The 13,978-nt window shown below is 36.8% G+C and overlaps 1 protein-coding gene across 2 annotated transcripts in view; it reads left to right on the forward strand.

Annotated features, from left to right (window-relative positions):
- Window positions 1-13,978, forward strand: part of ABCB11 (ATP binding cassette subfamily B member 11) — a 113,048-nt gene that overhangs the window by 8,576 nt on the left and 90,494 nt on the right. The window contains exons 2-5 of one of the 2 annotated variants that reach the window (XM_050750444.1): window positions 5,091-5,193; window positions 6,470-6,491; window positions 8,918-8,969; window positions 9,982-10,220. In XM_050750444.1, coding sequence (XP_050606401.1) covers window positions 5,118-5,193; window positions 6,470-6,491; window positions 8,918-8,969; window positions 9,982-10,220 — 389 coding nt within the window. In that variant the 5' untranslated portion in view covers window positions 5,091-5,117. Of the gene's footprint in view, window positions 1-5,090; window positions 5,194-6,469; window positions 6,492-8,917; window positions 8,970-9,953; window positions 10,221-13,978 lie in introns of those variants that run through there. The other variant, XM_050750445.1, reaches the window with a different exon arrangement.

Here is a 13,978-nt window from a genome sequence, read left to right on the forward strand (position 1 = left end):
ACTTTTTGCATCTATGAAAATGATTATTTTTTAACCTTAAATAGTCATTGCATTCCTGGGATCAACATTATTTCGTTTTTTTTCATAAACTGCTGAATTACATTTAACATATTTTATTTATCATTTTAAAATCTGTTTTCAGAAGTAATTATAAGCCTATTTTTATCCCTTTTTGTTTTGATGTCAAGATTATACTTGCTTTATAAAATGATTTGGATAGCTTTTCCTGTTTTTATTTTCACCAAAACCATTTGCATAAGATTAGAATTATCTACTGTTTGAAGTTGTAGTAAAATTTGCCTGTAACATTATCTAGCCCTGTTGTTTGTTGAGGTGGGATACTTTTGAATATTGAACCAATATTTTAATAGCCATTACTTTTTAAGTTTTCTATTCCTTTGTCAACAAATTTTGATAACTCATATTTTTCTAGAAAATTAATCTTAACCTGGTTTTCAAATTTACTACCATAAAATTACTCATAGTATTTGCTTATGATTTAAAACTTTATTTATTTTATCTTTCCCATTTTCTATTAGTATTTGTGATTTATATCTCTTTTCTTCAACAGTCTTATTGACTTGCGTGTTTTTAGTTATTTCAAAAAACAACTTTTGAATTGATATATTCTTTCCACTGTTTTTCATTTTATATTGTTTTCTATCTTATAAATCTTGCATTTTTATGGGTTCTTGATTAGAACAACTTCATTTATTAATCTCTTAAAAAACAAAATGCATTTATCTTTATAAATAAATCTTGAAGTATCTCTTTAGCTGTAGCCCACAAGATTTTATATATTTTTTATCACTATGTTTTAAATATTTTCTATTTCTATCGTGATTTCATCCTTAACCCATAGTTATATGAATATGTATTTTAAAGTTTTAACACACACACAATTTGACTGATTATATGTGTGTTTTACTAGTGTTTAATTTTTTAGTTTTTATTTAATTGCATTGTCAGAATATACGCTCTTAAGAATAACAACACTATAAAGAAATACATAGTTTTTTATTTGTTGACATTTTTGATGGCTTATTAATGGGTAAGTTTTTAAAAAGTGCCAAATGTAATTGAAAAATGTCTTGGTTACAGGTTCCATAGTAATGAAATTTGTCATGAAAATCTATGGACATTGTGTTACAATTATAATTAAATATATATTTTATTAAATCAAATGAAATTGCCAATATTTAATCTTTTTTTACTTAGAAAGTTCAACTAATATGTGAACAATGTCCAACCAAATTTTAAGAAAAACAAATTTTATATAGTAAATTATATAAAATTACTTATTTTTTATTTTAAAAGCTTTTATGTTTTCTAATTTTTTGTCTGTTTATCAGTTTCTAATAAAGGTATGTTTAAATTTTTCATTACAATTGCAGGTTATGTTGTGTTAGGTTGCTGGGTATATACAGTCCAATAATTGATTTGTCTTCTAGCTGGATTGTACTTTTAATTATTACATGTCCTTTATTATATCCATTATTGTTTTGAGCATGAATTCTATTTTTCTGACATTAACATAACAGCTTTGAGAAATCAGTATTTGTATGACATATCCTTTTCATCCTTTAATTTTTGACCATTTTTATGATTTTATAAATTATTTCTTTTATAATAAGTATATGTCTGGATTGGCTGGGTGTGATGTCTCACGCCTGTAATCTCAGCATTTTGGGAGGCTGAGGCAGATGGATCATCTGAGGCCAGGAGTTTGAGACCAGCCTGGCCGATATGGTGAAACCCCATCTCTACTAAAAATACAAAAATTATCCAGGCATGGTGGTGCACACCTGTAATCCCAGCTACTTGGGAGGCTGAGGCAGGAGAATCACATGAACCCAGGAGGTGGAGGTTGCAGTGAGCCGAGATCATGCCACTGTACTCCAGCCTGGGCAACAGAGCAACACTCCGTTTCAAAAAGAAAAAAAAAAAAAGTATATGTTTGGACTTTAAAAAATTCCATAAACTGACCTTCTTTTTTTAAAAAAACAACTTTTTGAGGGTATAATTTACATATCATAGAGTTCACCTATTTAAAGTATTCAATGGTTTTCAGTATATTAACAGAGTTGTGCGACCATCACCATATTCTAACTTTAGAACATTTTCTTCATCCCCAAAAGAAATCTGTTACCAGTCACTCCTCATTCCCCTCCCACCCCTACCCCTACCCCCGTATTAGGCAACTACTTATTTATTTTCTGTCTCTACAGATATGCCTATCTTGGACATTTCATGTAAATAGAATCATACAGTATGTGATCTTTTGAGACTGTCTTCTTTCATGTAGCATGATTTTGAGGTTCATCTGTGTAGTATGTATCAGTACTTCAATCTACATACATTTACCATAATTACTGAACCATTTGTACTATTTTCAATAACCTTCGTTTATATTTTCTGTTTGTTATGCTTTTTAAAGTTTCTTTAGTTTTTTTTAACTTTTGTTGGATTGATGAAGTTTTCTACATACTCAGTTTTCAATCCGTGCTTATTTAGAAGCTATGGATTTTACTGGTACTTTTTCATTGCTTTTTCTTAAAATTTGCAGATATTGGTTGAACTTTGTTCAGATATTAGTTGAACCTTGTAATTAAAAAATGGTTAAATATTGGCAATTTCATTTCATTTAATCAAATATATATTTAATTATAATAGTATAAATATATATTTAATTATAATAGTATAAATATATATTTAATTATAATTGTAAAACAATGTCCTTAGATTGTCATGACAATGAACCTAACATACTTTATCTGCATATTGAACACCTTATCTTGTGTTCAAGATACACTCGTATCTACACTATTGTGTAGAGTTTTAATTATGCTCTTTTGAAATATAAAAGGTTATACTTGGTATCAATATTTGATTGGCCGTCCTGACATATTTTGTTAACTCTTGTGCTCACCCTTGTTTCTCTCTTTCACGGCTCCCTTCTGGATGCTCCTTCTGGCTAAGGCACATCCTCTAGTTGTTGTTTTATGCAGGTCCGTAAGTGGCAACTCTCTTGACTTTGAATGTTTGGAAAGATGCTGAATGATTTTTTTGGCTCAGTATAAACTTCTAGGATAAAGATTACTTTTTCCCTCATCACTTTGAAGACTTTACTCCACTGTTTTCTAGCCTCTATTGCTGATGAGAAAACTTCTGTCAGTCTGTTCTTTATATTTGGATAATGCATTTTCCCCTTTTACAGTGTTTAGGATGGATTTTGTTTATTCTTGATGCTTTACTACAGTTTGATTCTTGAACAACACAGGTTTGAACTGTGCAGGTCCACTTATATGGGGATTGTTTCCAACCAATCTCAGTGAAAAATACAGTATTCTCAGGATGCAAAACCAGTGGATATGGAGAGCCAACTTTTCCTGTGCTCAAGTTCTGCAAGCCGACTGCGGGACTCGTGTATACTTGGATTTTGGTATATGCAGATTTTGGTATATGTGGGAGTGCTGGAACCAATCTCCTGCATATACTGAGGGACATTTCTAGATAATGTATTTAAGTTTTGACTGATGTTTATTCCAATCAATTATTGGAGCCTACTGTTAATTTGAAGAATCAGGTTATTGCTTCTGGAAAATTCTTAGTAATTATCTCTTTAATTATTACACTTCTGTCATTCTCCACTCTCTGCTTCTGGGATTCCAATTAGGTGAGTTCAGTTTTTCATAATTCCCCCTTCCTCTCTCTTATTTGTACATGTGTGTATATATGTATATAATATATATCACTGTCTCCTCCTATAACCTCCATGGGTCTGCATTTCATCATAAGGAATAGCTGCTTCAATGCTGGGCAGCAGTTTCCTCAGGGTCTTCTCAGCAGTGCAAGAGACCCACATTAGCTCCTCTGGCTCCAAGCAAAGAGATGGTCTCTAGCTCCCTGTTTGATTTGGGGCACTTACAGTCCTCTCAGGAGCTAAACTCTCACACTCGTCTGCATCCAGACCCTGTGGGGGAAGTACCAGCTGCTTCTGTGCTCTGTTTACTCTTTGGTGCTTCTCTGCCATTTCTGGTTCCTGAAGATGTTTATTTTTATTTGCTTGAGTCCAACTGTATCTCTCTTTTTTTTTTTTTTTTTTTTTGAGACGGAGTTCGCTCTGCCGCCCAGGCTGGAGTGCAGTGGCCGGATCTCAGCTCACTGCAAGCTCCGCCTGGTTCACGCCATTCTCCTGCCTCAGCCTCCCGAGTAGTTGGGACTACAGGCGCCCGCCACCGCGCCCGGCTAGTTTTTTGTATTTTTTAGTAGAGACGGGGTTTCACCGTGTTAGCCAGGATGGTCTCGATCTCCTGACCTCGTGATCCGCCCGTCTCGGCCTCCCAAAGTGCTGGGATTACAGGCTTGAGCCACCGCGCCCAGCCCCAACTGTATCTCTTTAAAAACATGTTATCCATCATTGCTATATATTTGAAGCAGAGAAAGTTAGTGAAGCATAAACTTCATGCTGAATCTAGCGTCTATATCCTGGAATTCTCTGCCTGTGCCCTCTATAAACTGATTTTTCCACTGTGAATAAGACTAACCATGACTCTGTTGACATTTACATTTTATTTAGACAATGTCTCCTTTCTGTTCCTTTGAGCCAAGCTCGACTCACCTTATCTTGAGGTTGCATTTACAAAAGAACACTGAAGGTTACCCAACAGTATGTGGGTGTTATTCATCAACTACAGCAACTCAAGAATATCACCAGTTGGTTTGCCTTTTTCATAGTTTTCACGTTTTCTCATTAAAAATAAATAAAGCACAGATAAGCATAAAGTATAACCACCCATCCAACAACGAGAGGAAAATTGATCAATGGTTTTGGTTTATCTTTCCTATAATTAAGCTATAGAAAACAACCATCCATGTAATAACTAGAGAAAACCTTCATCAATGGCTGTAGCTTATCTTTCCTGATAATCAGGTTCTTTCAGGGAGTTATTAACCAATTTAAAAACCTGCTTTTGTCTGAGATTGATTAGTGAAGATTATTTCTTGAACCAAATTGTTTTTTTCATTTGGCTACTTTGGTTAAAGAAGAAAGAAAAGATAATAATTGCAATGATTCTTTTATTTTATAGGTTTGTTGCCTGCAGATTGCAATTACCATGTCTGACCCAGTAATTCTTCGAAGTGTAAAGAAATTTGGAGAGGAGAATGGTGGTTTTGAGTCAGATAAATCATGTAAGTGACTTTTTTCTCTCACTGCATCTTGTACAAGGAGAGGCGAGAACAAAGGTGGGACAAGTTGGTGAAGTCTCAAGGAGCAGAAAATATTCAGCAACAGTAGGTAGAACTATCATTGGGTGTGATCCTTACACACAACTCTGTGGCTCTCCCTAGAAGCCACATAACGTACTATCTGAAAGCACTAGGTAAGAACACACCAAGCATGGGTAAATGAAAGCATCCCTCACCAACCCCTTTCCTAGGTAGAGTAAGGTTGTTCCAGCAGTGGCTGTTATGACTAACTTTATTCCTGTATTGTTATTATTAATCATAATTTAGTAAGTGCTCTTCCTTAGAAAGAGCTGTGCCCAGACTCTGCAGACCAGAATGAGATCATGTGGAGGGGCCTGTAGCACTAGCACCTGGGATGTCTTGGGCTCAGATGGTTCTAAGCTGTTGTTTTCTAACCCTATGATTTTATATTTTACAGATGACAAAATTGAGACTCGGATATGTTTTTGAAACTTGGCAAGGGTCACATGAGTAAAATTAATGGAACCATAATTCTAATCAAACTGTTGTGTTTGATTACCAAGCCCAGGATATTGCCATCTGTCAACATTACCATGCCTCTTTACTTTAATAAGAGTAAAGAGGCATGATAGTGTTGGATGACAAAACTCCCGAGTGGCTTCCTTACACCCCTCGCTATAACCCCCGACTTTCACTCCTGCCCTGCATCTGTTCTGACCTACACTGGGGAAAACAGTATGTGTCTCAATCCTATGGTTTCTACTGGTGTAGAAGTGTCAATGACATCTTGTTATTAACATCTTATTGTTAATTTGTGGTCTATATTTTAAACAGATAAATTCTGACGCTTTTAAAGAACCAAACAATAAAACAATAAATAAATATCAATTTTATTTTGTAGTTCAAAAAGTCAGATCTTCTTCAGCTAATTTAGAAATGTTGCTGTCTGTTTGATATTCAGATGGTGCAAATATTTCATGTCCTGAAGAAAAGTCTGTAAATGAGTAAACGTAGCAGCACTCCTGGACCCTAATGAGTGTCTTCGTGTGTGTGTGCGTGTGTGTGCATGTAGAGAGAGAGAGAGAGAGAGAGAGAGAACGTGAGCAGGAAAAAAGAAAAGGCCAATAATCATTTGGTAATATTCCATGAATAAAGGTAATTTATAGGAATATTTTTCCAGAGCAAATTTCTTAATGACTGTATTTTCATTTTGTCATTATTATTAACTGCTTTTTTGCACTGATTTTTTTTCTGACAGATAATAATGATAAGAAATCAAGGTAAGTGACTGCAGCATCTTTTCTAGAATAACTCCATAATATTCATATCAACGGCACAAAGCAGAGAATATTTTCATGCACATTGCACTTCATATAAAATAATATATATAATCCATTCTTTTTCTCTTTAAAACATTACTATAATTTGATTTTTAAAACCTTTTGGAAAATCGCTTCTGGATTGAGTCCAAATCTCCCTCGTGTATTCAGGAATGGCACAGAACTCCTGACCTAAGAGGGAAGAAGAAAAGTTGAACAACAAGTATAATTTCATGGGCATTGGGGAGGTCCCTAAACCCCAAATTCTTGCCACAGGCAAAGAGTAGAAACCTAAAGTGTTATTATTGCATATTTCTCTTTAGCTAAAGATTTTGAATTCTCATATAGAACAAATATAAGCTAATCACAGTCTGGTATGAAGGCAGGATTAGATGAGGTCTAATTTAGAAGACAGAAGTGAGACATCAGGTAAGTTCCTGAAGTGGAGGTGGTGGAAAGGGAAGGGTTAAAGGTATTTTAGAAATTTTAAGTAATTCACAGCAGAGGGAGGGAGTGGGAGTGGTAAGATTAGCTTTGGGCTGGTAGTGGTCAGGTCAGCCTGGGCCTCTGAGAACCACATATTTCTTATTGGGTGGGAAATTTTAAAAATGGGTGTGGATGTAGATGAATGGCAAGGAGAGGATGAGTAGGAAGTTGAATGAGTTGTTTTGTTTTTAGAGGAGGTGAGCGTGGAATGAGAAGAACACAGCAAAAGTTTGCCAGAGCTGCTGAGAGGAACGGGAGCGATCTGTAGAGGAATGAAGTGTGCATTGCATGTTGAGCTGGAGAGCACACATTCACTCCATTAATTCATTCATTTTGCAAATATTAATTGAGTGTCTATTTGGTATCAGACACTATTGTAGGTGCTGAGGGTACAGGAGGTACAGAAAAGAACAAAATAGGCAAAAGTGTCTGCCCTTGAGGAGTTTACATTTTAGTGAGGGAGATATAATAAACACTGTAAATAAATCAAATGTATAGCATGGTAGCTAGTGATAATCTATCACTTTCTTTCTGAGAAGGAAAAATAAACATGGAAATGGAGCTATGAAATGGTATGTGGGGGGTGGGGTTGAAATTTTAAAGACTTTGGCCAGGGAAGACTCTGTTGAGTAGGTGACTTTTGAAGGAAGGTCTAGCGGGGGTAGTGGAGCTGTCCCTATGGTTACCTAAAGAAAATGCATCTGGGGAGAGGGACTAGCAGGTGCCCGCACCCAGAGGTGGGAACAGCTGGGCATGGACAAAGGTCAGCAAGAGGCCAGGAGAGTGGGGTGTTGAGAACTAGAATATAGTTGGAGGAGATGAGGTCAGAGAGCTAAGGGCCAGACCGTGGGGAGTCTCAGAAAAAAATTGGGATTCTTTTCTGGGCCAGAAGGGAAGCTTAGGGCAGCTGAGTACTAGACTCTGCCTGTCTTGGTATCCATTCACAAGGTGGTAAGGTTGTGTTCAGCAGGCCCAGCAGCCTGGCTTAAGGAGAAGAGGGCAAACAGCTGGATGGATGCAGGATGAAGTTTACAAGGATGATGTAGAGATAATAATTGACGATGATGGTGAGAGTGTGGTTCAAATGCCTGGCAGAGGGACCTTGGCTGCATGGGGAAGGAAGAAAAATCTTAATGGGGTTTAGCAATGGAAGGAAATGAAGGATTTAAGGAACTGCACGGCTCAAGTGAGGTTGATGAATAGGTGTGGAAGGAGGAAAGAAGTGAGAAAATGAAATACATGGGCAGTCACAGAATGCCAAGGAGTTACACATGTCAGACAGTAGTTCCTGGTGACAGCAAGGTCCAGGGTGTATTCATGGACTGGGTGACTCAGGTTAAGTCAAGATCCCCGAAGTTGAAGAGGTCAAATACAGGTTAAACATGGCCTTATGGGAAATGAAATGAATGAGAAATATTAAGGAAATATGATTCTATGAAAAGTATGGGCATGTTCTTGAATTTTTCATCATATCAACATTATTTAAGGTAGTTGTAAACTTTTTGAGTGTGAGGAAACTTTAAAATTAGCTAATCCAACGACTTCAGCTTCCCCATGAGGAAATGCAGTCACAAATAGATTGAGGTTCATGACTGAGGGCAAAAAGTTATTTGTTGGTATAACTGGGAGTATAGAGGACTTTTTACTTTCTCTCCATACCTCTCAGGTGTTCCTCTCTGTGAATCGCTAGTGAACCTGAGATTGAGCTATACTGAAATCTCTAGAAGAGGTAAATCTAGAAGAATAAAGCTTGTGTTTAAGATATCAGGCTTGGCCAGAATTTCCCAGCCAGTGAGGATTTTCTTTCTTACTAAAGAATAACTCATAAAATCACCACCTAGGGATAGTTTCCCATTATATTGGAAAGGATGGTCTTTAAATCCCTATGTTTTTCTCCTCAGGTTACAAGATGAGAAGAAAGGTGATGGCGTTCGAGTTGGCTTCTTTCAATTGGTAATAAAACTGTGTTGATTTATGGCAGTGACTGTGCAACTATAAATTGTTTAGATCATGAAAGGAGTGTTAAATCTTTAGTCATATTGGTAGGTTTTTAACTTCAGTGATCACTTTTTCAGTCATAGGCTTTGCCGATGTGATAACATGCTGAGTAACTATTAGAAATATGTTGCTCGAGGTGGGCGGATCACAAGGTCAGGAGATCGAGTGGTGAAACTCTCTACTAAAACATAGAAAAAATCCTGTCCAGGGGCGGGCGCCCTGTATCCCAATCAGGCTGAGGCAGGAGAAAACCCGGGAGGCGGAGCTTGCAGTGAGCCGAGATTGCGCCACTGGAAACTCCAGTCTCAAAAAAAAAAAAAAAAAAAAAAAAAAAAAAAAAAAAAAAGAAATATGTTGCTTATCATATTTGTCCAATAGATCAGAAAAATGTCTTGGAAAATTATCACTCAGCCCATGGTTATCATATTTGTAAGGAAAGTCATCACAACAATCACATTATATATATATTTATTCTTATGACAAATCTTTAGAAATTTCATAGTATAGGTATTTACCCCAAATTTGCTCAGGATGGAGGCATTTCTAGGCTTAAACCGGCACTCTTCATTGTCACTATCAGTTGTACGAAACAATTTATACTGTTGCTGAATGCCCCACACAGTTTATCTACTTGTCAGTGGCATCACTGATAGTGATTATTTTCCCCTTGAGTTGTAGATGAGTAGCTAAAAACTAAAGTCAGCTCCTGAAATAAACAGAATGAATTCAGAGACCAGGAAATTTATAACATGATCTAACAATGTAAGAGTCTAATGTTTTAGATAATTGATGTACCATGCCATTTATTTCAATATAATTAGTACGAACCTGCTGCTCAATTAAGATGATTCCCATGAAATTTGGTGTTGAGTACTATTCATTGGAATCTAGTAACTAAAATTAAATAGTCCTCCTACCTCTCCCGCTTTTCACCCATAGATGATCTCTGAACCCTTTGTTTTTCAAGTTTCGGTTTTCTTCATCAACTGACATTTGGCTGATGTTTGTGGGAAGTTTGTGTGCGTTTCTCCATGGAATAGCCCAGCCAGGCGTGCTGCTCATTTTTGGCACAATGACAGATGTTTTTATTGACTATGACATTGAATTACAAGAACTCCAGATTCCAGGAAAAGCATGTGTGAATAACACCATCGTATGGACTAACAGCTCCCTCAACCAGACCATGACAAATGGAACAAGTTGTGGGTAGGTTGTTTTTTCTTTATTTTTTACTTTTTTTTGCCCATATCTTAAATTGTAATTCAAGATATATAGAGGGGATTTTACTGACTGAACTGGAGTGGTATCTAACACAAAGAGAATAGAAACATGAGTTTACCCATATTTCCAGAAATTACACTGCCTCAAGTTTCCTTCTATCTTACTGTGTTTTAAAATCTTAACAGAAACAGGATTGAAAGTCACTCATCAAATACATCGGCAAATTGTAACCACTTCATTGAGTATAGGCTTGAGCTTGACAACACCAATACTTAACGCCACTAGGGAGGTGACCCATGAATTTTACTTGAGTATCATCTCCAAGAGTTCTTTTTTTACCGCCCCACTAACTCCCCTCTGCCCCTTAGCTTTGTGGCTGTGGCTGTGGCTGGTGATCCACTTGATCCTAACCCTTCCATCTGTAATGGGAATTTCATGAACATGCTGCATTACTTGGAGTAGGGGATACTAGTCTCAACCAATAGTTGAGTTTGTTTTCTTCTTCTTCTTTTTTTTTTTTTTTTTTTTTTTTTTTTGATGGAGTCTCCTCTTTCACCCAGGCTGGAGTACAGTAGTGTGATCTTGGCTCACTGCAGCCTCCGCCTCCTGGGTTCAAGCGATTCTCATGACTCAGCCTCCTGAGTAGCTGGTATTACAGGCGTTTGCCACTACGCCCAGCTAAGTTTTGTATTTTTAGTAGAGACGGGGTTTCACCATTTTGGCCAGGCTGGTCTCAGTCTCTTCAGGTGATCTGCCTGCCTCGGCTTCCCAAAGTGCTGAGATTACAGGCGTGAGAAAACTGGTGCAGTGCTGTGATCAGAGGCAACCATGCAGAAGTAGCCAGAACTCACACAGACACAGTCACTATGCTACTGTTCTCTTTGTGATAAGCCTGACAGGCCACCTTGTAATCAGTGAATCCATCATGTACTCAGGACTGACTCATTGTCATAGCATGGACTTTGCAGTGTGCCTCATGCTGCCTCAAGTTCAGAACAAGCTTATTTGCACGTACGAACCCACATATTCAGGTTCAAGAATGAAGGGTGGGGCACATCTTGGCTAGAAAGACACTAGGAATGGCTCCCTCAAAGGAATTTGTAGTTTTCACCTTCATTTTTGAAATTTTCTATAGGTTTGATTCCAGACTATGAATGCGTCCTTCAAAATCATTGACACTCTTCCATAATATTATCTCTCTTAGAGTCTTTCATTCATTTACTCATTCAACCAACATTTTTTTAAACATCAACTGCATACCAGGAACTCATGAAAGCATCAAGGACACAGTTGTCTTAAGAGTATGGTCCCAGCCAGGCATGGTGGCTCATGCCTGTAATTGTGACACTTTGGGAGGGTGAGACAGGAGGATTGTTTGAGCCCAGAAGTTCGAGACAAGCCTGGGCAACACAGTGAGACCCTGTCTCTACAAAAAAAGTTTTTAAAAATAGCTTGGCTTTGTGGTATGCACCTGTCATCCCAGCTACTTGAGAGGCTGAGATGGGAAGATCACTTGGGCCTGGGTGTTTGTGGCTGCAGTTGCCTGTGATCGCGTGGGTGACAGAATGAGACCCCATCTCAGAAAAACCAGGAGTCATGATCCCTATCTTTGTGAAGCTTAAGCCTAGTAAGCCATCATTCAGTTAATGATCATTTAAAAAATATGTAGTGACAGACTTGGAGGTACCTGATAGAAAACACAGGATAATATACAATGTGAATTATTCTTTATAAACAACAAGTCTACTCATTCTATATAAGTTCCCTAATGTCTAAATATGTATGTTTCTTTTCTAAAATTGGAAGTTTCTTTTCATTTGAAAAACTCAGAGCAATTTGTATAAAAGAGAGACTGAGTTCAACAAAAGTCTTTGAAAGCCTTCATTTATGTTGGAGGACAGAAGTGAACTGCTTTGTACAGAGGGGTTTGACCGCAAAACATAAAATTAATCATTCTCCCCTTTGAGAAAAAAATGCATTCAGACCTATGTGTGATGTAAATTGACCCAAACTTATGAAGATAAGTTGTGAGGAAAAAGTCCTCAAGTATATCTTATTATGCCTTAAAATTTGGAAATAAATGTTGGAGGGGTCAAAATTTGAGGCATATACATGATACTAGGTGCTTATGAGTATTTGTCTAATGAATTAAAGAATGAATCTACTTTCAACATTTGCATCCTGGCCATCTATTAAAAAGGAATTCTCTAGTGGCCACTCATTACTCACTGTCTTCATTGTTACTGGATCACATACCCAAAGGCCAGCAAAGAATATGAACTGAAGCTTTCCGAAGTCCATTGGCTTTGGCTGAATTCACATGATACCAAATGTGAATGGACATTTGTCCTTTTCTTTTTTTAAAAAAATTCATACAGATAGCTGAAATTGTATGGACTATACCTTTCTAGGCATGTCTTTACTAGGAACTCCTTGATGAGTTAAATACTTTCATTGTGAGTTATTATGATCATTGACATGAATACTATTTGTCTTACTTCTGAATAACATGTTTGTTTAGCTGTTATGTGGTAAGATCACTGTGAATATGGACTTGGGTGGGGCAGAGGAGAGGAGAGAGGACATTTTCCTACTTGTAAGTAGTTTATATACCTCCAAAGTCACCCAAACTATTTGCAAGTTTCTTTCATGGAAAAAGTGTATCATTAAAGGTACAGTTTCTCCTTTTATTATAATAGAGATATTAGTCTTGGAATATACAAGACAACCCAATAATTTTAGCAACAAAAGCATGTATGTGTAGTGACAGGAGCTGGTTTTACTCTTTTATTATATTGGTTTCCACGTGTCAATTGTAATCTATTGGATGGAATTTTTAAGTTAAAGCCTTCTAGATGGTTGTCAGTGAATTACACTGATAAGGATTACAGAGCGTCAGGTCTCTTGACTAACTTATCAGAATTTCTGGTCAGAACAGTTAAATAATAAGATTAAAAAAATGAAAGCAGACAAAGGAATAGGAAGTTAAAATACCACAATTGCAATTTCGTTTTATTTTCATTTATCCAATTAAAGTGTAAACACTCAAATGGAAGCCACAAAGTCTCATGTAACTTAATTATGAAAGAGACATACCATAATTTCTGCCATATTCTATGAGTCACCGAAACCAACCCTGGTATAGTTTGGGAGGAGTCTAAACAAGTGTGAACGCTGAGAGATGAGAATATTAGGGGCCCTTTGGAGGCTGATTACTACTGTGGGCATTGGGGAGCTCAAGTTTTCACTTCCTCTCATACAGATAAATCAATGCAGAAATCTAGGCCTGTCCTTTCACTTGGATTTCAGTCTATATTCTTAGCAATGTATATTCAGTTTGTATAAGCAAGCACTATTTTCAAGCTAGACAGTTTAGGCTATATAATTTTATAACAGCTTTATTGAGATACAATTCACATACCATGAAATTCACCCACTTGAAGTGTACAATTAGATGTTTTTTAGTATATTTATATTTACAGAGTTGTGCATTCACTGCCACAGTCAATTTCAGAACATTTTCATTACAAAAAAAGGAAACCCCTTGCCCCTCGGCCATCACTTTCTAGTACCTCATCCTCCTCCCTATCCCTAAGCAACCACTAATCTGCTTTCTGACTGTAGATTTGCCTATTCTGGACATGTCATATTAATAATATCATATAATATGTGATCCTTTGAGATTGGCTTCTTTAACTTAAGCATATGTTTTTTGCAGTTCATCCACTTGTAGCATGAATCAA

The sequence above is a fragment of the Macaca thibetana genome, chromosome 12 (genome assembly GCF_024542745.1).
Source record: "Macaca thibetana thibetana isolate TM-01 chromosome 12, ASM2454274v1, whole genome shotgun sequence".
NCBI classification, from domain to species: Eukaryota; Metazoa; Chordata; class Mammalia; order Primates; family Cercopithecidae; genus Macaca; species Macaca thibetana.